General features: G+C 37.0%; 1 protein-coding gene across 2 annotated transcripts in view; it reads left to right on the forward strand.

The window, feature by feature from the left end:
- ZCCHC14 (zinc finger CCHC-type containing 14) overlaps nucleotides 1-26,308 on the forward strand; it is a 111,459-nt gene that overhangs the window by 24,071 nt on the left and 61,080 nt on the right. For both annotated transcript variants that reach the window (XM_027847598.1, XM_027847597.1), the window contains exon 2: nucleotides 13,872-13,995. In XM_027847598.1, coding sequence (XP_027703399.1) covers nucleotides 13,872-13,995 — 124 coding nt within the window. The remainder of the gene's footprint in view (nucleotides 1-13,871; nucleotides 13,996-26,308) is intronic.

Consider the following 26,308-nt stretch of genomic DNA (forward strand, 5'->3'; position numbering starts at 1 on the left):
CATCAATTGGGGAATAGCTGAACAAGTTGTGGTATATGAATGTTATGGAATACTGTTGTGCTATAAGAAATAATGAGCAGGTAGATTTCAGAAAAACCTGGAAAGACTTACGTGAACTGATGCTGAGTGAAGTGAGCAGAACCAGGAGAACATTGTACACGTAACATCAACACTGTGCAATGATCAACTGTGATTGACTTAGCTCTTCTCAGCAATGCAGTAATCTAAGACAATTCCAAAAGACTCATGATGAAAAATGCTATCAACTTCCAGAGAAAGAACTATAGAGTCTGAATGCAGATTGAAGCATACTATTTTCACTTTTTTTGTGGCTTTTCCCTTTTGTTCTGTTTCTTTCACAACATGACTAATGTGGAAATATGTTTACATGATTGCACATGTATAATATATATCAGATTGCTTGCCATCTTGGGGAGGAAGGATGGGAGGGAGAAAAAATTTGAAACTCAAAATCTTATAAAAATGAATGTTGAAAACTATCTTTACATGTAATTGAAAAAAAACTAACAAAAAAAATTTTTTTAAGTAGTAAGTATGAAGGAGAGGGAAGCAAATACTGGCAATCGCTGTAAGAGATAGGTGTTCTAGGCTTCTTAGGTCTCCACCCACAGTTTAAGAAGCACTGAGGTGATGAGAGGAAAAAGTTTAAGAAGCCATCTAGATAGATGATACATGTAGCTGAAATGTATGGGCTGGGCTGTGGTTCAAAGGTAGGCTACAAAGTGCTGTTCATGCAAGCAGAAAATAGGGGCAGCTATAGAATTGGGTTCAGAGAAATTTGAATGTTTAGAGGTAAGGAAATAATTTGGGATTCAAGTAACAGTCTGAAAAAAAGTAGTATGCAGGATCCTACAGGGTGCTGTTACTAAAAGAATGCACCTTTAAGTAGAGTATTATCATTTTGCATTTTTGATTCCTGATGCTCAGGTTAGTTGAGGGGAGAGATGTATTACTACAGTAAGCTTCTTGGTTAAATCTTTGAAACCATAGAAAATATATAGTCTTGTCAGATTAAAGGATCCTGAAGAAACATGTATGTTAATTTATGTATTTGCATAGTAAATTTGATTTAAGAAAGGTTGGGTTGTTTTCTTTTTTTTGCTTGATTTATTGTTGACCAATTCTTCCCCTCCCCCAAAGTCTTTTATCCATACAATAAATGGTATACTATTATGAAAAGACATGAAACAAAGTGACTGTTGAAGGTTTTGATTTCCTTTGGCACTAAGTCTTAGCTAGCTATAAAACTTTAAAAATAAGTAAGCAATTCCCAGAATGTAAAAGTGCTTTTAAGTATAATTTTCAAACTGTGGTTTGAGGTTAGTTTGTAAATTAAATACAGCTTGCTTTGGGGCTTCAACAACTTATAAACAAGAAGATTATTCAAATCAAGGTGCTAATGGTATCTGAGATGAATATTTCTGTGTTCTATTTATGATGATTTAGAAATGGTAATTCTTGATAGCTTTCTCTACTCTTCTCTGTTAGCACTTTTACAGTCTAATATCCCTAATTTCTTTAAAAAAATGTTGTATTGATACCTTATTTTTGTATCACTATATTTCCAATATATCTTCCCCTTATTTCCCCCCCCCCAATCATTCCTTATAATAAAGAATAAAAAGGAGGGAAAAGTTCAGCAGAACTAAGGAACATATTGTGAAAGTTTGACAAAAAATTTAGTTTTCTACAACCATATATGCAATATCCCCCCCCCCCCATCATCTGCAGTGAAGGTGGGAGGGGCAGTCATTTCTCATAACTCTTCTTTGGGGACCAGTTTGGAAGCATTCCATTTTAATTTTTTTGTTCTTTCCATTTACATTGTAGTCATTTTGCATATTGTTTTCTCGATTCAGCTTACCTCACTTTTGCTCACTTTGTATTACTTATATATTCTTCCCGTTCTTCTCTTTATTCATCACCTTTCCAAGAATCAAGAATTCACTAGAGTGCCCATCTTCCTACAGTTTGTTCAGCATTAACTCTGCTTTATCTTTTGTAATTTTTTGGCAGGTTTGTTGAGTTTTAGTTATTTTGACTTTCATTAGTTAATTGGAACATTCTTTCATATGGTTGTTTGCAGTTTGCAATTCATCTTTTGTGAGCTGTTTGTTTATATCCTTTGACCACTTATTCCCTTGTTATCTCAGAGGCGTTTAAGTGGTGCTGTGGACAGAACTCTGGACCAAGAATCAGGAAGATTTGAATTCAAATTCAGCCTCAGACCCTTACTAACTGTGTGACCCTGGGCAAGTCACTTAACCTCTCAATGCCTCTGTTTCCTCCTCTGTAAAATAGAGATAATAATAGTACCTTTCCGGGGTTGTTGTGAGGATCAAATGAGATAATTGTAAAACGCTTTACAAATCTTGAAAGTGCTACTTCTTATCATCATCATCATCAGACATGGATGGGAAAAGAAAGTTGAGCTTGTGAGTCACTACTTTGTTCCATACTTTTTCATCATCTGGGTAAAGAACTGTATCCTGTCACAAGTTTTAACTTATATTCTAGGTGGTACAGTAGATTGTGTGCTGGACTTGGAGTCTGGAGGACCTGAATTTGAATCTTGCCTCAGACACTTACTAGATGTATGACCCTGGGCAAGTCATTTAACTTTCAGCCTCAGTTTCCTCCTCTGTAAAATGCAGATAACAATAGCACCTACCTCACAGGATTCTTGTTAATATCAAATGAAATAAAGTCTGTAAAGCACTTTGCAAACTTTAATGCATTTAATAAATGCTAGCTGTTATAATATCCAGTCTATCGGTTCTGTTCTCTTTCATTCTGTAAAAGACTTTACTCTTTTGGAGTAGAAGAATTTATAAAATGTAAATCCTGTTAAAAGATCTCTAACTAGAATCATAGGTTTTACATTGCAGGAAAGGAACCTTTGATAACATCTAGTCAAATATTCTCATTTCCTAGAGAAAGAAACTGAAGGCTGCAGAGAGGAAATGACTAGCCCAGGGCCACACAAATAGTAAATGTGACAGAGTATTTACCTGAACCCAGGCTCCTAGAATTCCAAGTCCATTGCTAAAGTTATTAGACATTTAGTGCTTGTTGAATTCACACATAGAATATTTCGTGGTTTCCTTAAGTAAAAATTATTTTGTGTCATTTCACATTCTTAGCATCAATAGCTCATTTGCTAAGTGTTGGAAAATAAAAAATGGCGGGGGGGTAGTGTTGGGTATGTGGTAGGATGAAAATCAAATTGGGATCTGGGGCAGGACAAGAATGTGTAAGTCATCTACCCTTCAGCTTTCCATAACCAGTGAAGGTTCCCTCACTTTCCTCCTAATACCCAGTCTTCTTTCCATTCTGCACTGGCTTCAGGATCCTTCAAAAGCATGGATTATTAACCTGAGGTCCATGAACTTAGGCAGGAAAAAAAAGACATCTTTATCTTCACTAACTTCTCACTGAAATTTAGCATTTCTTTCTATTGTTTTTGAACATTATTGTGAGAACTGGTCTGTAGGCTCACCAGCCTGACAAAAAGATTCATGACACACACAAAAAAAGGTTAAGAACCCTTGCTCTAGAGCTCTGCAAGGAGGAGAAAATGGAATCTTCATTTTACATAGGGTATGAGCCACAACTACTATGAAGGTGTGACAACACCCTAAACTAGGTGCTCTTTCATCCAAAGATGGGATTCATAGGTGGCCAAGCTGAAAACTTGTACCTACTACAGTATATTTCCTTATCTCTATTCCCCTGTGCTCTCCCTTTCCTTTGTTCTTAACAGACTGCTCCTTGTTTTTGACTTCTACCTCTCATAATCGTTCCATTTTCTTAGAAGCACAGAGACCTGGCTTTTTCCTTATACGATGAGACACTGAATCATGCCACCCTTTCCAACATTAAATGCACCTTCTCTTAAAATGCCCCGCCCCACTCTACGCTTGCAGTGAAACAAGAGGAGAAATTATCCTCATCTTATTCCTTATTGCTATGTTCAGACCCTTCTGCTGCCATCACTCAGTAACCTTTTTCCTTTGAGATTCTCTCCATCCAGATATACCACTCTATCTAGAACCTTGGTGGCCGTTTTCTGCCAACTTGAAGATTACTCACTCTGCCTCCTTTCTCCTGCAGTTTAGTATGAAGACTGGCTCACAGTCTTCCAACCCACCTCCACCCCAACCCTGCCCCTATACGAAGACTTCAACATATGCATTAATGTCTCTTCAAAAAGACGCTGGCTTCCCCAGGGTTCATCAGCATCTTCCACTGAAATTACCCACACAGGCATTCCAGTTCAGCTGCACACAAGTGTGGTCATAACCTTGATCTTATCATTTGCAAGTGTTCTGACTTCTTGATCCAGAGCTCTGAAATTCTACTATCTGGCATTATCCTAACCTTTCATCTTTATTTTATCACCATCTCCTCACTGAATTCTCCAGTTACTCTACCCTGCCCTGCTTTCCCAGTCCTACACTATCCTCATTTGTTTCAGTTTGAAATACTGACACTATGTCTAATCATTTAACCATTTATCCTATCTTTAACTCTTGAATCTCTTGCATTTTTAATTCTGTAGCATTAACTTCCTGTTCCAGTCCCCAACTCTTAATTAGCCTTTACCAACCATCTTCTCCATTCCAAATGCCAATGAATGATATCATTCTGGAATGCTGAGTTCATTACAGATTTGTTATCTCATCTCATCTGGGCCCTCCCTACTGCATGGTAATTCTTTTACTGTCACATTCTCCATAGCATCTTCCTTCCTCAAGACACCTATACCACCCTTTCCCTCTTTCCTCTCATCAAAGGGACTCACCTCATACTTTACTGAGTAAACTGAGGCCATCCATTATGACTTTCCTCTTCTCCCCAATTCTGCATTTCAGATCTCCTCAATATCATTCCTTATTCTCACCTTCTTTATTACAGGTTTTGAAGAAGAGACACTTCCCCTTGCCTCTACTTGTACCCTTGATCCCATCTTCTTCAGGACTTTGGCCACTGGCTCTTTTCCTGCTGCCTACAAACATACTAATTCTCTCATCTTTGTAAAAACAAAACAAAACAAAACAAACAAAAAAAAACCGGAAAAACCACCTTTACTTTATAATTGCTATCCCCTCAAACTATAATCCCATCTTTCCTCCCTTTTATAGACAAAACTCAAATACTCTAATGGATCTGTTATCTCATTGATCAAGTGTTGCCTTTAGTGTGGATAAGACCCTTCTGTGCCTGCCCATTCTGAAGAGCCAATGTCTCTGTCTTCCCATAAGTTTGCCAGAGACAGTCCACCAGCACATCTTGAGAATACCAGTAGTATGCATAGGCTGTTCATCATGGTTGTCTGTTGTTTTCCCTGTGTGATCCTTATCATCCTTTCTCCCCTTAATGACATTTTGCTTCACTCACTACAAAAACAGAAGAGGTTGCATAGAATCAGTCAGCAAGCATTAAGTGCTTATTCTGTGCTAGGTACTGTGCTGAACTCTGGGGATACAAATACAGTGGAGAAGACAACATGTACACACATGAGTATAAACAGAACATATAACATGGCCAAAGAGTTTTCTCAGCTAGACTCCTAGAAAAATCTCTCTACACTTAACTGCCTCCACTTCCTCATCTCACATTCACCTCGTAGCTTTTTGCACTTTGGCTTCCAATTCTACCATTAGATTAAAGCTACTCTTCAAGGTTCAACAATTTTTAAATTGTTAAATTCAGTGACCTGTTCTTGGTCTTCATCCTTCTTGATCTGTCTAGAGCATTTCATCCTGTTGACCATCCTCTCCTTCTGGATATAATCTCCTTGAGTTTTTGTACTCTCCTTGTTTTTTTCCTATCTGTATAGTTGCCTTTTCCCAGTCTTCTTTGCTGGGTCATCATCCATGTCCTAGCTATTATACCATGTGAGTGTACTTGGACCCTATTCTAGGCCTTCTCTCTCTCTCTCTCTCTCTCTCTCTCTCTCTCTCTCTCTCTCTCTTACATCAGCTCCATGGGTTCAGTTATTTTTATGCTGACTACTTTTGAATGAGTATGGCTAGCCCATATATCTTTCTTGAACTCTAACCCTGTGTCATCGCCTGTCTGCTAAATGTGTCCACATGGAACTCAGTCTTTCCCCCTAAACCCACCCATCTTAACTTCCTTATTTTTGTGGAACGCACCACTTTCCTTCTAGTTACTCAGATTTACAACCTCAAAGTTATCCTTGACTTTTCCCTTTCCTTCATCGTCACACATCCAATCTGCCGCCAGTTCTGTTTGATTCAACCTCCACATCTCTTCCTTCTGTTTCCTAATCCCTCCTCATATGGTGACTCCTCAGTTCACCACTTGTTACCTAAATTGCTTAAGTAGTCTTATTACTGATTGGGCTTCCTGCCTCTTATCTCTCTCCTTTCCAATCTATTCTCTTCAAACTGGCATTCCTAAAATAAAAGTTTGACTATTACTGACTCCATTGCTCAAAAATCTTCAGTGGTCCCTAAGGTAAAAAAAAAAATACAAATTCTTGTGTTTGACATTTAAAACACTTTGCAATTTAGCTGTAACCCTGTCATTTCAGACTTATTTCATATCAACCCCTTTTACATAGTCTCCATTTTAACTAAACTGGCCTACTTCTTTTTCCCTATACAAGATGTTCTGTCTCCTGCCTGTTTTTCCTCTTCATCCCTGCTTTATTGGAAATCGTAACTTCATTCAAGGCTCAGGTGCCACCTTCTGTGGGGGACTTTTCCTGATTTCCCCCTTCCCCACATCACTTTGTGTTTACTGTGTACATGATGTTGCTCTTCTTCTGCCCGCTCATTCCCTGCCCAAACACATGCTAGTAGGAGATCCTTGAAGGCAGGTATCATTTTCACTTTTGTCTTTGTATCTATCCATAATACCTGGTATTACAACAGGCTAATATGCACTAATTGAATTCAATCTCTTACAACTCTAATCTTCTGAAATTCTTCTGAAGCACAGTCAAGTATATGCCAGCACCTTCTTTATCTCATTCTCTATAACCCTTGACATTTGAAATGCTGGCTTGGCCGCCTCTGTGGCCTGTAGGCATTCTGTGTAGGTATTTCAATACCATTTTAGGTTGAGGGATCGAATCTCCTGGAGATTGAGAACTGATGGTCCTAAAGCAGTCAATAGGTTAGTCCATCACCATCTAGTTGTTAAAAGACCTTGCAATTTGATATTTTATTATAATTATCCTGATCTTATCGTTTATATATTATTGGATCACAGTGAAGTAGATTTTTAAGACACCAAAATTTCTATCAGTTCTGTGATTCAGATGTGTTTACATCCAGGTAAATAAGCCAGAAAGTTTCATAGGCTAATTAGTCAGCCAGTATTTATTTAAGGATCTTTCTTATAAGCTATTTAACATGAACTCATCTAGAGTCAGTTTGTATCTTCAGTGTGCTTCAGGTTTATTTCTGCATATGTGAAATTAATATAACAAAAGCTTATTGAAACTCATTTTTTAAAAAATATCACATACACTTAGTGGGGTGATTATGTGTGTGAGTGTACTCATGCACGTGCGTGCATCCGTAGATATGTGTATGAAATTAAATAGGAAAATGTGTCAGCTCCAAAGAGGTTGAGAATCACTTTTCTATACTGGAGTTTTGAATACTCTTAAAATTATAATTTTAGAAGCCTGGAGTTAAAGTGTTCCTTAGAGTCTTTAGAGACTACGTAGGCCACATTCTTATATTTATTCTATCTCCAACATTGCTGATAGATCTTCACGTAGAAGCGAGGTAATCATTTCTGGACAGTTCTAATGGTTATTACTTCTTTATATAGCACTGAAATTTCCCTCCTTGAAACTCACTGGATGATCTGTGTTACTAACTGAATATAAACTGGTAGCATGTATTCTGTGTCAGACTAATTTTTATTTATGTAAGATAGATTTATAAGTTGTAAAAAAAATTGAATTTAGATTTTCATCCCAACTTTCTGAAATAAAATTTCATTACGTAGAAGAATACTGTTTGAGGCAGGCTTCTTTTCTGTTTATCAGTTGAATGTCAAATTTAAAGCTCTAGTAGTTTGCAGTAGCTTAGTAATGGAAAGAGAAAAATGATTGTTATAGTGGAAGATGTTTTGTAATTCTTAAAAAAAAACAGACCTTGCAACGATGAAGATTTGGATAGAAAATATTTATGTATTAAAATTTGTGCAAGAAATAACCATAATATCATTTTCTTAACTGAAGGACACCATTTGGAAATTATCAGATCTCTGCTCCTGAGGACATTAAACTAAAATCACTTGTGCTTCAGCGTGAGCATGAGTCAGAATGCTTTTGATTTTAACTGCTTAAGTCACATGGGATAAATTAGCTTTAACCAAAAATATCAAAAAAAAAGTTTCTGGGAAGTTCAAATGAAGATAGCTTTATATATAAACAAAATATCAAAGTAAAGATGATAAACCTTGTTGGGGAAAGGGAACATATGGAGGATTAAGAAGCAGTAGTTTGGAATGATATATTGAAGAAAATGCATACTCTTTTTAAAAAAAGTTGTCCTTTGGACTGTGCCTATATTTGGTATATTTTGGTGTAGTAAAAAAGAGCTGGATTTGGAATCAAAATACCTAGGTTCAACTCCCTGTCTTATTTGTACCACCTGGGTGACCTTGGACAAGTGACTTAACTTCTCTAGGCCTCAGTTTATAAAATGATGGGGAATGCACCAGATATTCTCCAATTTCATTCCTTTTCATATGTAGCAATAGGATTGCCCCCACACATTTTCATTTAAAATTTCAAGATCCATAGCTGTGGAGGACACACAAAGATTTGAGGGAAGGAGGACAGGAAAAGAAAAAACTTGCTGGGACCTGACATAGTTGTTGATTTGGAAAGGGCTCCACTTTTCAGTCTCAGGGTGAGGGAATCGGTGAGTGGTGCTGTGGTGACTTCACAGAGTTTGTAGTTGTACAACTGGGGCTCTCATTTATTCTGAAATCTGTCTAATTAGGGTGTGGGGTCTAACAAACTTCCATTGGAGAATGAAAAAATAGAAAGCTGTCACTGTATTAGGTACACTGTCCAACAAAAGTTGTGCTACTAACTGTCTTGTGTGGCCTCAGTTTGTTTAACCTCTCTGGTCCTGTTTTCTTCTCTGTAGAATGAAGACGGTGGATTTGATCTGTAAAATCGCTTCCTGCTCTAAATCTGATCATGTGGTAAACTATCTTAAGGGAGTGGGGAGAGGGGATGCATAGAGTTAGAGGAGAGAAGATTATAGTAATAGGAACTTTAAGCTTTGAGTAGAAAAGGGAGGGGTTAAGTGTTGGAGTAACCAGTTCTTCTGGTTACATGTAAGATCTATTTTATCATCTCAAGGCCTCTTATATATAAATGTATTGTGTTGAGAATCTAGTTGGGAAAAAATGAACACATAACTGGATTAAAACGTCACGTGTGATGCCTTATCTGAGGAAGTTAGAAGAAAAAAGATACTTCCAGCAGTATTGATCAGCAAAGACTTCATGAGAGAGGTGGGGTTTGGACAGGGTTGTTAAAAGCCAATAGGTATGACTGTGATAGGAGATCAAAGGGACATTTACAGTGGGCAGTGTAATGTGCAAGGCCATTTTAACTAGAGTGAGGGTTTAGGTAGGTAAATAGTGGGAAGTAAGGCCAAAAAGTAAACTGCAACCAGATTGTGAGGCTACTGATTGACAGCCTAATGAGGCTTTTTTCCAGAGTACTAATTCCACAACTTGGCCTTCCACTCTTTTTACATGTTATCTCCCTACCAAGCCAAATTGGCCTTCTTCTTTGGTACACACAATATTCCGCCTCATGTTCCAGAGCTTTTGCATTGGCTGTCTCCTATTACTGAAATGTCCTTCTTCCTTAATTCTCACTAAAATCCCTAGTTTGCGTCAAGGTTTATCTGATGGGCTACCTTCCAAGTAAAAGCTTTTCACATTCATTCTGCCTCCCTCCCACCCCAGCAGATACTGCTCCATCCCCAAATTATTTTGAATCTATTTTTGTACATACCTAGATAAGTATGTGTTGTCTCCCCTGGCCAGTTTGCAAGCTCTTCTTGGGCTGAAACTGTTTTACTTGAGTCTTTGTATCCTTAGTGCCAATAGGTACTTCATAAATACTTGTTAATTTATCAGTTGATAAAGAGTTAAAACTTTTGTGATATAGGTAATAGGTAGCCACTGAAGATTTTTGAGCAGGGGATGAATGACTTGAATATTTGTTGAATGAATAATAAAATCAGAAATGTGGGAAGAGAAATTTCACTATTATGTAAAAGATATGTTGTGGGGGGGAGTAGTTCCAGAGGAAGAGAGACTGAAAACTCAGAAAGCTGTCTTGGTGTGATGTAATAAGGTCCAAGCCTAGAATGGTGTTATTGAGAATGGGGTAAAAAGGAAGGGAAGACAAATAAAAGATACATTGTGAATGAAGAATCGGTGAGGCCACCTGACAGGATTTATGGGTCCATGAATAGGGAGGAGTCAAAGATACCAAGTTTTGGAGCCTAGGTGACTAAGAAGTACCATTATCAGAAATAAGAAAGTTAGGAAAAGGGAGGATAAGGCTGATTTTTTAGGTGATTGGACATTCAGGTGGAGACATCTCATAGGCAGTTGAAAATAATGGGAACTAGAGCTTTGGTAAAGCTGGAAACAGGAGTTTGGATTCTCCTGCATAGAGGTGGTAGTTGAGGGCATGAACTGTGTAGTGCATGAAGTATAGGCTGATAGAAGACAGAACCGTGGGACAGTGCTTAAGTGCTGAAGATCTCCTATTATTCCCCTAAAGCAGTCATGCCTGATGTAAAGGCATCAGTTTGACACTTTGTTCTAGTACAAAGCAGTTTGAGCAATTTTTCACAACTCATATTTGTATAATCATTCTAATGTTTGCAAAGCACTTTCCTCAGAAGGTAGGCAGTATAAGTACCATTGTAAATGACTACAAGTTGTAATATTTTAATTTTATAGGTCAGCTAAACAAGAACCACATCTCTTGATTGTTTTATAATTTCATTTTGTGGTTAACTGATTTGATTAGAACATGCTGCTAGTAAGGCCAGAGTCATACGTTCTTTACCTAGAGAAATAGCCGCAAATTGCATATATCCCGGCAGAGTATCAGGCATGCTTGTTGTTAGCAAACAGTGGGGATGGGATGGACAGTTCAGCACAATTCTGTTGGCAGACCCCAAAGATCCTGTGAATAGGGTGGCAGAGTTTTCATGTCCAAAAAACAGCATGTGTACTACAGAAAGTAACATGATACATGTTTTTACGTTTAAGCACCTTTTCAAAATAAATTTCACATGTTGATAGTGGATAGTGGACAGAGCACTGGATTTTGGAGCCCAGGAATCTGGGTTCTGAGCTTTGCTCCTACTTCCTGGGAGACATTGAAATAGCATGGTACAGTGGGAAGAAGTCAGGGGACCTAATGTGTCGTAATCAGATCTGTGCTTGTTATCTGTGGGATGTTAGGCAAGTCACTAACCTCTCTGGGTCTCAGTCCCTCATCTGTAAAATGAGGGCATTGGAATGGGTGGCCCCTAAAGGTCTCTGCCAGCTCTGTATGATCCTGTGATTCTCTCTCAGAAAGAGTTCATTGTCTGTCACAGGAAGGGTTTAGACTAGATGTCTCCTTCCATAACATTGTGATGTCTATGGATGCTAGGATTCTGTTTCCCTAAAATGAAGGGTGGGGAGGAAGTCCTGTGCTTAGGGGACTATTCTGAAGAAGGTTAAAAATCAATTGAGGTAATTTAAATCTCTATATACACATATTAACATTAACATATTAACATTTCCTTGGATCTATATTATCATTTTTTCCCTTCTTCCAAAACTCTTAACTAAATATCCAGGTGTAATTCTGGACATTTAAAATAAAAACAAGATTGGGAGATAGGAATGATTTGGTAGGTATGTGCATTTCTGACTTTGCTCAAAATTAGTTGTATTTTTAAAGTTTGTAAATTGTTTTGGAACACATTTTTCTCATAGGAAGAATGTTGTAAGTGGTGACCAGGTTCTCAGGCTGATCTATATTGGAGCTGAAACCAATGGGAAAAAAATGCCAGGAAACTACTGCAGGCCTAAGAATTAAACGACAGAAAAATAAAATAGGTGAAACACTGCTTTTTTCCATCTTGAATGCTGGTGCACAAAGAAAAGCACATTTAATTAGGAGCAAAAAAAAAAAAAGGTAATGGGTAGAAAGCCCTTTTTGTGGCAGTTTGAACGAAACTTGAACACATTCAAGAGCTTAAAATATTTTTCTCCCTAACTTCCCTTTAAAATTCTGTGACCTTTTCCTTGATGCAGCTGTATCAGTAGCATAACTTCTAGTTTTATTATATGTGGTAGAGAAGTTGTCTCTAGAGTTTTTCAGTTTTTGCCTACAAAATAGAATTAATAATTTGTTAAATTTAATAGGATTAGAGGAGGAAAGTGAGGAGGTGAGTTAAAGACTTTAAAGACATTGCATTTTGAAATAAAGATTATCTGAGGTGGAATACATCGGTTTTGAGTGGTGAAAGGCAGAGGATAAACTTTTTATTTCTTTTCCTATCTTCACATATGGTTATGACTAATTTTGTCTATGTTTAATATAACTTAGGTAACATGAAATGATGGATAATTCCCATGAAAGTCACTCAGACCCTCACATGGATTAAAATAGTGGAGCTTTTTGAGGGAGGGGGAGGAAGAATGCAAATTTCCAACTTTCCTATTGCTTCTGGCTTGCCTCATCAACACAGAAGTTATCTGTGTTTGCTAGCATAGGGGCTCTTATTTACCCATTTGGTTGTCTGGGGAAACCTATGGACCCCTTTTCAGAATAATGTTTTAGATGCATAAAATAAGCCACATGGAATTTAAAAAGGAAACCAATTATATTGAAATACAGTTTCGAAAATGTTTTTAAAAGCTCGCAGATCTCTGCTCTAGTAGAAATGTGGGTAGTTCAATCCTATCTCTTACACCAACAGTTTGTCTTTGCCGTAGCCTTGGCCTCGAAAAGCAAATCCTTCTCTGCCAGGTGACTTCCACCATAGTTCACAAAATCAGCTCTCTATGGAGTGAGTCATAGGATTGTAGAGCCAAAAGAGGCATTGCACAGTATATCTTCGAGTCCAGCCTCTCTATTGGGTAGATGAGAAAACTGAGGCCAGAGATGTTAAGTGACTTGCCCATGTTCTCACAGATTATAACCTGGTAGAATAACTAGGTCCTCTGACTTGCAAATCCATCGCTCAGTTCACTCCAGGGATGGGGAACCTGCTGGATTTGTTCCGTGAAGTTTGGATTCAAAGGGGCTGTACGTGAGGAGCTAGGGGGCCACATGTGGTCTTGAGGCCATAGGTTCCCTACCCCTGCCACCTTGCTGCTGCCTTTTACTTTGCATGTGCTTTGTATTTGCTTATATGTGTATGAATTGTTTCTTTTGAGGGAATGTAAGCTCCGTGAGAAGAGGGACAGTTGGATTTTTGTCTTTGTATCTCTATCACCTAATACAGTTTGTGCTCATAGTAAATGCTTAAGAAATGCTTGTTGATTGTTAAACATAAAGCTGAAGGAATCCTAAATCTGTCATATATAGAAATAGTTTTTAAAAATACTAATTCTTACTCATTAAGCTACGATTTCAAGTTAAGAAATCAATTTACTAAAAGTTACAAAACTATATACTAACCCAAGATATGCTACTATCAGCTAGTTGTATTCTGTGGGTACAGTCATGCAAGAAGAAAAATTTAATTAACTTTTTAATGGAAAAAAAATGAAAATGCAGAGTTATTATATACTTGTTTTTGTTCCCTTAGGTCACCCCAAGAGCAGAGACCCCTATAAATAGTGTTGGTAACAGTTTGGAAAATGCACTACATACATCAGCACATTCCATTGAGGAGTCTTTACCCAAGAGGCCTTCAGGAAAGCACTCTAAAGGTAAGTCCAAAATTGGGTTTGTAAAAGTATAGACTTAGAAGGTGAAAGTTTTTTGTTCTTCAGTTGTTTCAATTATGTCCAACTCTTCATGATGCTATTTGGGTTTTCTTGGCAAAGATACTACAGTGGTTTGCCATTCCTTCTCCAGCTCATTTTAAAGATGAAGAAACTGAGACAAAGAGGGTTAAGTGACTTGCCCAGGGCCATACAGCTAGTAAGTGTCTGAGGCCGGATTTGAACTCACCAAGATGAGTCTTCCTGACTCTGGGCCCTGTACTCTTATTCACTGTGCCCCTTACCTGCCCGTAGGTGAAAGTTTACTTGATTTCAAAAAAGATAAAGTAATTTTTCATCAGATAACTTCATGTTTCCAAAACTAGTGCTTTGGTACTCTTAGTACCTGTTTGGTACTTCTTTTCACTCTGTATTACATATAGTGGCCTGGTTGATAATCAGGATTAAATTGACTTTTTAAAAATCATGGAAATCAGTAGCAAAATTAAAAGCAGAACTCATTTAGTGAATGACTTTGTGGAGAATGTAGAATTACCAGAGTGAGGGACGTTTGTTATACAGTAATAGGTTTTAAGTTAGAGAATAAGTTTAAGTTAGAGAATAACAAATTATCTGACATTGTTAGAGGTACAGCAAAAATGGGGATGCTCTCTAGGGGATTTCCTAATTCATTAACATCTCTTAAAGGGCATAAACCTGTTGGAGTCCTACCCTCTCAGATACCCATAGAGAACTAGGTCCTTCCACCTCTACAGAGATTTATATAGCCAAAAATAAGTATAACTCTAGAAGATAGGCATTTAGATGACTCAGTAGATACACTGTTGGACTTATAGTCATGAAGACCTAAATTTAGACCCTGCCTCAAACATTTCTTAGCTTTGTGACCCAAGGTAAATCATTTAATTTTTGGCTGCCTCATTTTCTTTATCTATAAAATGAGGATAATAATAGGACTTACATCATGGGGTGGATAATATTTGTAAAGTACTTTCTAAGTCTTATAGTACTATATGATTGCTAGCTGATATTATCATTCCTATTCCTATTATTATCATTATCACTTCTTTTCCTACTCAATACAACCTTAGAGGACAATGAATCACTCACCCTAAGAAATCTGTTTGTTTGGTGATCTCCACTGTGATGCTGTTCAGTTGTGTCATACTCTTTGTGACCCCATGGACCATACTGTCTATAGGGTTTTCTTAGTAATGATATTGGAGGAGTTTGCCATTTCCTTCTCCAGTGGACTAAGGCAAGCATTAAATGACTTGCCCAGGGTCACACAACTAAGTGTCAGAGGCTGAATTTGAACTCAGGTTTTCCTGATTTCAGGCCCAACACTCTATCCACTGAGCTATCTAGCTGCCTCTGGATTTCCACCATACCTCTTCCTAAATATGTAACCCCACATTATCTTCTGGTGCATGGTCCTTATCCATATCCCAGTTTGAGTGACTCATCTCACTTCAGAAGTCATTACCATTCTTTTCATTTCTCAATACTGTCTTGGGATAATTGTCTCATTCTGGGTATCTCTCCTGGGGGTTATAGGAAAAGACCTGACTCAACTCTGGTAGTTAGGGTCAAAATTAGAACAATATGATATTTATGGGGTATTTACTAGTTAACGAAAGGAAATTTACTTAATAGTAGCAGAGTAAGGATATTAAATCCGGCTCTTCAGTGAAGAGATGGCATTAATTCAGCTGATGTAGCCTCTGTCTTTCTGTGGCTCACAGCAGTCTGATGATCAGGCATCATGTCTCTGCAGGGAACACCTGCAGTATTTGTACTCATGCACATTAACAGCCTGAACTCTAGTCCCCTGAGTCAATTAAATCTTAAAGACAGTTTCAATAACCTTTAAAGAAGAACTAATGTAACCTGAGTGGATTTAAGATTTTCCTTTTATGCTTTTTATTTCTTTTCCCTATTGTATTCTGCCACTAGAACTCATGTCTTAACTATAGATTTCCTTTTAATCCTTGGCTGTTGCTCCTTTATCAGGACATACCTTTTCTTAGAATACCACCATCTAGATTTTCTTAGTCAACCTCTTTACTTGTATTTGTCCCTAGTTTTAGTAGAGTTTAGTCCATTATGCCCTCAAAAAAGCCTATAGCTCACATAAATGATGGGAAGAGTGGAGAGCTCAATCAAATCATGGCTACTCTAATTTACATATATTGGTTTTTCAGTTTTTAACAGTCAGTCAATAAACATTTATTAAGACCTACTACATGCTTTGCACTGTGATAAGCACTAGAGATGCAGAGAAAGGCAAAAGACAATCCTGGTCTTCAAGGAGCTCACAGTGTAAGGGAGAAAGAAAACACACAAAAAGAAACTGAAGGGGTCAGGGCAAGGCAGGGAGGAGGGTTCTCAGTTCAGGGACATGATGAAATCCAGAAAAGTTCAGCCTGCTGGGAAATAAGCAATGAACTGCTCTTCAAGTTTGATCTCTCTCTAGGTTAGCTATTTTTCTCCTCCAAAATGATTGGTTACAATGAATTCTATTAAAATAGATCACATAGTACCAAAATGACATACAATTATCTCATTATTAAACATACTAATGAGGAAGACCAGAGATGTTGATGAACCTACCAAAATTTATTTTTTATTTTGGAATTTTTTTTTTTTTGTATTTGAACGTGAGTGTGTTTTGATTAGGAAATTTACTTTCAGTAAAAGTAAAGTGTTCAAGATGTGGAAAGAGCACTGGATTTGTAATTGGAAAACCTGATTTTGTATCTTTTCTCCAACACTTAATATCACTTTGATGTCAATAAAATTCACTTTCCTTTTGGGAAACAAATGGAAACCTTGAATGAGGCTGAGGCTTTAAACTTCATGATCTTTTTAAGACTTACCAACATTATCCTCTGCACAAGTAAACTGAGTGCTAGGAAAAGTTGTACTGTCTCCATCTTGGTGTGATGGTGGGTCTTTTAATTTTTTTTCTACCTTAAACCACTTTTTTGACCAATAAACAAAATTTAAGTTCTCCAGAATTCCTCATTGGTTATGTGTTAGAGCCTACTCACACCCATCATGTACCTATTACCCTTTGTGTGATACTTTTCTTTAGTTCTCCAGAGGCAGTAGGCAGTGGTTTATATGTTTCACTATCATATAGCAATATTCGTAAAATGTTAGTATCAAAAAGATGGACATTTGTTTTCATGGGAAACTTGCAGTCAGTAAAACAGCTTTATAATTTCCTGAAAGCAACGAAGCCTCTTCTCTGCTTTGGTTTCAAGGCTGAACACAACCCATTTTCTCATATACTGTTTGTTCCAGATAATACATACTGTTGGACAAGCTTTTATAGGGTACATCTATACAAAATATATTTTGAAATTTGGGCAGTAGGTGTTCTTCATCCATTGTGGTCTTTTCTTTGTGAATGGACAGACCAAACTCCTTTGAGTGGTTGCTGACTCTTCTAGGAATCTCTGCTATGTTTTAGGGCTTGATGCGGTCAGCACAGTGTCAAGCAGGAGCATCTGAAGGACTTCATCATCCACAGGATATAACTCCATAACCTGGATTTTGCATTGGGTCCTCCTCCTCCTCCAGTATAAAAGCAGATACCTTTGTTTTATACTTCAACCAGTATTTATTGTCAAGATGTCATTGCAAAAGACAGTTTTTGTTACTAGGCTTTCCAAGAAATTCCAGATCAACTTGATGTATTGGACGGGAGATAAACTGCTACAAAAGGCAGCTTTTGTTGTCCTTGATCAAATGTATTTCCTTAATCAACAGACACTAAACATGATTGGATCTTATATTTTCTATGACTTTCAGTTGTGCAATGATAAAAGTCATAGTTTATTGTGGAATATCACTTGAAAGCAGCTGCGTATTTCTTGTTAATGCCCTCAATTTATGTATAGATGACTTTCATAAAGATTTTATATAGGTAAGAGAATAGGCATACAGGTTGGTAGTTATTGATATTCTTTCACTCGCTTCTTTTCAGTATTAATAAGATCTGAGTTTTTTTCCCCACACCTTTGGTATCTTCCCTTCATTCAGTTATCTTATAAATTAGTCCCTCAATACCCTCATAATTATATAATTTCCAGCAAGGATTGCCTCTATTTATACATTTGGTCTAGGCTAACTGCTTCTCTTACTTTTATTCCATTTAGTGCTATTTCTTCTTACTCTATAACAGAGGTTCTTAAGCTGGAGTCCATGAACTTATATGAGAAGAAATTATATCTTTATTTTTACTAACGTCTAACTGAGATTCCTTTTTTTCCCTTGAATTATTTAAAAGCATTATTCTGAGAACTGGCCCATCAGCTTCATCAGTCTTTTGAAGGTATCTGTGCTACAAAAAAGGCTAAGAACTCCTGCTGTATAGCTGTCTCAGGCGTTGTGGTGTTAGTTTCCAACTGTGTTGGTTCTACTGTCTTTGTTGGAGACAACAGTTTTGTGGAAATGGAATTTGAAATCTTCCCATTTTTCTTGTTTGTCATCCTTCCATTTTCATCCTTGGGAATGACTTGGGTTCTTGGGATGACTTTGCCTAGTTGAGTATCTTTGCCAAGCTTTCTTTAAATTGGTTTTACTTTCTACTGTGCCTTATTAATGTTGTTGCTATAATCATCCATCATCCATCATCATCCTTTTATAGAGAAGTTTATATTATAACCCAGTGATACTTTTGGCAGCCACTTCTCTCCATTTGAAAAATAAGCCAGATGTTTGCTGACTGAAGTGCTTTCTGGGTCCTTTAGTCCTCCAGTGAAATAGCTCCCATGGAGAAGGGGTAGCTATCCCTACCACCTTGTTAGCCACCGCCACACAGAGGTAGCACACAAGCCAGCATTGCTGAAGCAGTGAGCAGGTCTTCTGAGGGAGAGACAGGATGCAGCATGGGCCGGGCAAGTCAGACCACCACCACTACCTTGACTACAATCTTCCCTCAGGCTCTGATGGAGACAGCCCAGGACCCTAAGCCCAAGAGTCTTGGGAATAGTTTGGCTTCCAGTCCAGAGCCCTCGGTCCTCATCTTGGGAAGGATCCCTCTAAGGAGGCAGCCTGGCAACTGCTTCTGCAGGTGCTGGACCCACAGCTTCTGAAGACACAGAAAAGACAGTTGTTGCTATCAAAGCTCTTGATGCTATCAGATAGTTCAACATCAGAAACTGACTTGATTTTGTCAATGAAGAATGATATTAAAGAGGCATCACCATCTGCAGGCATTGCCACTGTACCCTAAGGACCAGGAGACCTATTCATCTGAGTTGGAGCTGAAACCTTCCTTGTGTATTGTCTTCCTCGTTAGAATTTGAGCTCCTAGAGGGCAGGGACTGTCTTACTTTCTGTTTGTATCCCCAGGAGTTAGCACCATGCTTTGCACATAGTAAGTGCTAGGTGAATGCTTTATTCATGCATTCCTTGTGGCAGTTGATTTACATTCTTTTAACTTCTGGATGAAATGACAATACTGTCAGAGTTCTTTTTGTTGCCCATCTAAATTAGAAGTGTGAAAATCTGTCAGTCATGTCTTGATTTTAAAATTATAAAGTCCACCTAAAGCAAAACATAATAGTACACTACATGTACATTTAAAGATTTCGTTCACAGGGTTGGTTAATTTCACATTTATAAATAAAAATTTAAAAATATTTTATATTAAACTTAACTGTCAATGGATAACAATTAAAAATTACTAAAGCCTTTTTATTTAACAAAATAGAACCAAACAGATAGTAAACACAACAAATATCACACGTCTCCTCTTGTCCCTTTTCAAGTTATTTGAAGTTTTACTGCAGTTTGACTTTGTTCTCTCTCTTTCACTTTCTCTCTGTAGCTCTCCGTCTCTCTTTACGTATATACATACATATGTATATATACATGCACATATATATATATACATGCACGTGTGTGTGTGTATATATATTTATACAGACACACACACTCACATTTTATATGAACTTTGAGAGATCATTTTAGGAAGGCAAAAAGATTTTTATATAACCACATAGCACAGTGTAGAGAGATTCTTAGCCCTTCACTTTTAGCCTTGATAATTTTCTGCCTTTATGGTACTTTGTATTAAATTACCTTATAATATGAAGTGTAAAAATGCAGTCATGGAACTTTTACAGCTAAACAGGACTTTGGAGAGATCATTTTATTTTTCATATGGAGATGCTGATCATCAGTAGGGAAGTGACTTGCTCATGGTTATAACAAGTTAAAGACAGACCCAGGAATCTGATTCCTATCCCAAGTTTGTTTTTCTTTCTACTTCACTATGATACCTCAGTTTAACCATATTAACAAGCCTGTTTCTAACTCTCAAAATGGATTTGTTTGATTTGCTTCTTGGGAGGGTAGAGGAAGGGATTAGAATCTTTTTTACTTATATTTGGTACTTTTTTATTTTGTCAGACTCTGTAATATTCTTAAATTTTTAATTTCATAAATTGCAAACAATTATGTGCAGTTTTGGACTGGATGAGGCAAGGTTATTGTTGTTTCTTGTGGGATTCCTTGATCATTATTCTACTGATGGCCTTTCTAGATTTTTACTAGTATATTCATGGGAGAGCAGGACAGCTCTATAAGTTTATATGTCACTAAGTTCAAGTCCTGCCTTATACATTAACTAGCTGTCTGATCCTGAGCAAATCATTTAACTTCTCTATGCCTCAGTTTCCTCATAAAATGAGAGGGTTGGACTCGGTGACTTCTACATGCTTCCAGTTCTAAGTCTATGTTACTGTGATCTTAACCAAGGTAGAGGGATTTCTTCAAAGGAAGAAACATTTCTATATTTTCATTTATTTTAAGACTTTTCCTCTATATTGTATCAGGGATTGGTGGTGCTTAGGGCAGAAAAAGAGCTTAGAAGCATTCCACAGCTTTAGAGTGTGAAGAGCTCTGGTGTATGTTAATAACTATATTGAGAACCCTGAGTATCATAACCCATATGAAGTTGCTGGAGTCTGCTTTAATCTGCTGGACAGCTCATTAGGAGCCCTAGAGTGAAAGCAGCTACATTTGAACAGGTGAAATACAACTGAAAAACAGAGAAATATTCTGTGAGTACTACTTCTTTACCCTAGTTTCTGCAGTGGTGATAGTAGTAGTTGATTCTTTAAAAAAAATCCATGCTTTTCACATACAATGAAAATAAAGTAAAATCCCCACTCATTGCAAGAAGTCATTTTTAATTATTGAAATCTAAATCCTCTTTTTTTAAAGAAGCTTGAGTGTTTTAAGATACAAATTTGTATATTCAAACTGAGTTAATAAATTGGCCTAGTAGAGGGTCTTATAGGACTTACTATAACAGGAATGGTTTGTGATTAGCATAATGTGTAATGGTTTAAGAGATTATAAATTGAAAATTAGTTTTACCTTCTGTTTAGCTTTTTTAGAGTTAGTCTTTTTTTTTAAAAGCTATCATAGGTCACTAGTTCAGCTGGGGAAATGGTTGGTTTTTTTTCTTTAATAAACAATATACCTATGTTAGTATTATAGGCATATACCTAATAACTAAGAAGATTCTCTGCAAGTTAATGTAGTATATGAATTAAGAGGGTACAAACTAGGGGAAACTAGGTGGCACAGTGGATAGAGCACCAGCCCTGGAGTCAGAAGGACCTGAGTTCAAATCTGGCCTCAGACATATAGCACTTACTAGCTGCGTGACTCTGGGCACCGCCCAGAAAAAGAGGGCATGAACTACTGACTCAGCAAAATTTTTCTTTATTTTAATATTTTTTCTAACTACATGTAAAAACAGTTTTTTACATTCATTTTTTGAAATTTTGGCTTCCAAATTCCCTCCTTCTTTCCCTCCCCTTCCCCACTCTGCACACCCCACCCCACCCCCACATTGAGAAGGCAAGCAATTTGATATAGGTTATACATGTTCATTCATGCAAAATATATTTCCATATTAGTTATATTGTGGAAGAAAAAAAGAAAAATAAAGTTAAAAAAGTATGCTTCCATTTGCATTCAAACTCCATCAGTTTTCCTCTGGAGATGGATAGCTTTTTTTAATCATAAATTCTGCAGAATTGTCTGAGATCATTGTATTGCTTAGCTAAGTCATTCATAGTTGATCATCATTGCAGTATTGCTGTTACTGTGCACAATGCTGTCTTGGTTCTGCTCACTTCATTTTGCATCAGTTCATATAAGCCTTTCCAGGTTTTTCTGAAATACAGTAGTATTTTTAAGAGTACAGTAGTATTCCATCACAATCATATATCACAATTTGTTTAGCCATTACCCAATTGATGGTTGTCCCCTTAATGTCCAATACTTTGCCACCACAAAAAGAGCTGCTATAAATATTTTTGTACATATAAGTTTTTTCCCTTTTTTGTTGTTGTGTTTTTGTTGTTTTTTTTAATCTCTCTGGAATACAGACCTAGTAGTAGTATTGCTGGGTCAAAGGGTACGGTCAAATTTTATAGCTCTTTGGGCATAATTCCAAATTGCCAATAGTTGTATCAGTTCACAACTCCATCAATTAGTGTCCCAATTTTCCTGCATCCCCTCCAACATTTTTCATTTTCCTTCTCTGTCATATTAACCTATCTGATAGTTGTGAAGTACCTTAGAGTTGTTTTGATTTGCATTTCTCTAATCAAAAGTGATTTAGAGCATTTCTTCATAATGACTGTAGATACCTTTGGTTGCTTCTCCTGAAAACTGCTTGTGCCTATCCTTCAATCATTTCTCAGTTAGGGAATGACTGATATTCTTATAAATTTGACTCTGTTCTCTATATTTTTGAGAGATGAAGCCTTTATCACAGAAACTTCCTGTAAAATTTTTCCCTTGTTTTCTTCTTTCCTTCTAATCTTGACTGCATTGGTTTTGTTTGTGCAAAACCTTTTTAATTTAATGTAATCAATACTATCCATTTTATATCCTGTAATGTTCACTTTCTCTTGTTTGGTCATATATTCTTCCCTTATTCATAGATCTGACAGCTCCGTGCTCCCCTGATTTGCTTATTGTATTGCCCTTTATGTCTCAATCATGTAATCCCCTCTGCTATCTACTTCTGTTTTAATTTACTCTATTCTACCTCTCACTCCCCCCTTCTCCCAGTGCATCCCTCTTTCTCACCCCTAATTTGATTTGTTTGGGCACCATCCCATCATAGTCAACTCACATCGATGCCCTCTGTCTATGTCTACTTCTTTGACTGCCTTCTTAATGATAAAGTTCTTAGGTGATACAAGTATCATCTTCCCATATAGGACTGTAAACAGTTCCTCTTACTGAATCCCATATGATTTCTCTTTCCTGTTTACCTTTTTATGCTTCTCTTGAGTCTTATATTTGAAAGTAAGATTTCCTGTTCAGCTCTGGTCTTTTCATCAGGAGTACTTAAAAGTCCTGTATTTCATTAAATACCCATTTTCCCCCCGAAGGATTAAACTCAGTTTTGTTGGAAAGGTGATTCTTGATTGTAATCCTAGCTGCTTTTCCCCCAGAATATCATGTTCCAAGCCCTCTAATCCTTTAATGTAGAAGCTGCGAAATCCTGTGTTATCCTCATAATATTTGAATTGTTTCTTTCAAGCTGCTTGAAATATTTTCTCCTTGACGTGGGAGCTCTGGAATTTGGCTGTAATATTCCTAGGAGTTTTCATTTTGGGACCTCTTTCAGGAGGTGATTGGTGGACTCTTTCAATTTATATTTTATCCTCTGATTCTATAATATCAGGGCAGTTTTCCTTGATAATTTCTCGGAAGATGATGTCTAGGCTCCTTTTTTGATCATGACTTTCAGGTAGTACAATAATCCTTAAATTATCTCTCCTAGAACTATTTTCCAGGTCATTTGTTTTTCCAATGAGATAAAATTGTCTTCTGCTTTCATTCTTTTGATTTTGTTTCTTGTTTCTTGATGTTTGTGGAGTCATTTAGCTTCCACTTGCTCAATTCTAATTATTAAGAAATTATTTTCTTCAGTGAGCTTTTGTCCCTCCTTTTCCATTTGGCCATTTCTACTTTTTAAGGAGTTCTTTTCTTCAGTGAATTTTTGTGACTCTTTTTCCATTTGGCCAATTCTGCTTTTCAAGGAGTTCTTCTCTTTGGTGGATTTTTGGCCTCTTTTACCATTTGGCCTATTTTGTTCTTTAAAGTGTTATTTCCTTTAGTACTTTTTTTTTTTTGGCACTTCCTTTGCCAAGCTATTGACTTTTTTTCATGATTTTCTTTCATTACTCTCATTTCTTTTGCCAATTTTTCCTCTACCTTCTTACTTGATTTTTAAAATCCTTTTTGAGCACTTCTAGAAACTCTTTTTTTGGGGGGGGGGCTGAGACCAATTCACATTTTTGTTTGAGGCTTTGGATGTAGCTGTTTTGACATTGTTGTGTTTTTCTGAGTTTGTGTTTTGATCTTCTCTGTCACTATAGTGACTTTCTGTGGTTAGGTTCATTTTTATGTTTCCCATTTTTCTGGCCTATTTCCGATTTTAACTTTATATTTTAAAATTGGGCTCTGCTTCTGGGTTGGAGTGGGTTGCTGTCCCAAACTTCAGGTTTTTCATGCTGAGATTTTCAGTGTTAGTTCTGGGAGTCTGTAAGTTTTAAGTTCTTCCAGGGTGGTGTGATCTAAAGAGAGGCATGATCACTGTTTTCCTGACTTGTGCTCAGGTCTGTGAGCGACCACAAGCACTCTTTGCGTTTCTGGAACTGTGTGCAGAGACCCTGTTCTTGCTAGTGCTTTTCCTCACCCTGAGACTGCAACTCCAAACTGCTAATGGGCAGTGCAACAGAGTCCTGATCCCAATGCCAGCAAAGGGTCCCATGTAATCTCCTTGTGACCAGTTGTCTGACCTCCCTACTGAGTTCAGATCTGGCCTCAGACACTTACTAGCTGTGTGAGTCTTAACCTCTGTTTGCCTTAATCCACTGGAGAGGGAAATGGCAAATTATTCCATTATCTTTGCCAAGAAAACCCCATGGACAGTATCGATGTGCTGTGGTCCACAGGTTCATGAAGAGTCAGACAGGCCTGAACAACCACTGCCACCAGCAACAATTGTTAAATTATCAGATAAGGTCTGTGCATAGAGATAGGCCTTGCAGTCAAGAAGACCTGAGTTCAGTTCTGGTCTCGGACACTACCTGTGTGGTCACCCTGGGCAAGTTACAGACATAGGTTAACTCTGCCTGCCTTTGTTTCCTTAACTATAAAATAGAGATAATAACAGCACCTACCTTCACAGGGTTGTTTTAAGAATCACATGAGATATTTATAAAGCACTTTGCAAAATTTAAAGTGCTATGTAAATGCTAGCCATTATTATTTTCAGTTTCATGCCATTGTAAATAATTCTGCTGTGAAAATCTTCAAACATTTTTTGTGTTGATTTTGATAATAATTCAGTGTATATTTCTAATAATATCATGGGTCAAGGACTCTGATTATTTTTGTAGCTTTTACTTCATACTACCAGATTGATTTCCAAAATAAGTATATTTCTTTCTCCACAACTCCACTAATTTCATTTCTCTTAATCATTTTTTGTCCATCTTACGGACTGAGGTGGTAACTTAGAGTTGTTTTAATTTGTATCTCCTTGATTATTTGTGAGGGTAAACATTTTTTCCAAGTGATTACTTAATCATTTGTTTTCTTCCTTGAGATATCCTTTTCCTTATCTTTGACCCTTTATCCATTGTAGACTATGACTTACCTTTGTAAATTTTTAACAGATGCCAAGTTTATATTTGCCATATTAGCTATAAACATTTTCCCAGTCTTACTCCTTTTTGTTTTAATGTAGTCAAAAACAATTACTTTGTTCCTAATAATTTTATTAGTTGAATAGAGTCATCTCTACAGTTAAGATGAATATATCATTCCATTTTATCCATTTTTTAGTTCTTTTAAAATTTTTAAGTTAATCATTCAACATGACAAAAGACTACATTTTCATTCTTAAGTATTTTTGAGGTCTCTCTAATTCCCCTCTCCCCACCCCCAGAATTGTAAGCTCTTTAAGGGGAGAGGGTAGTGTGTTGCATCTTTCCATCTTTATATGGTCCCTAGTACCTAGTGTAGAGTTCATAGTAGGTACTTATTGAATATTTATTCAATTGAAATGACCAGGTCTTTTAGATATTATCAGCAAATAATCCTTTAGTTTAATTTGCATAAAGGCTAGATATTTTAATCTTTCATTTGTTGAATGATAAATATTCTTTAAATAGATGCTGAAAATTGGTCGTTGTCATTTTAATTAAATTTTCTCTCAAAGTGAGATTTGTTATGGCAT

This window comes from Vombatus ursinus, unplaced genomic scaffold (genome assembly GCF_900497805.2).
Source record: "Vombatus ursinus unplaced genomic scaffold, bare-nosed wombat genome assembly UNPS02005286.1, whole genome shotgun sequence".
Classification (NCBI taxonomy): domain Eukaryota; kingdom Metazoa; phylum Chordata; class Mammalia; order Diprotodontia; family Vombatidae; genus Vombatus; species Vombatus ursinus.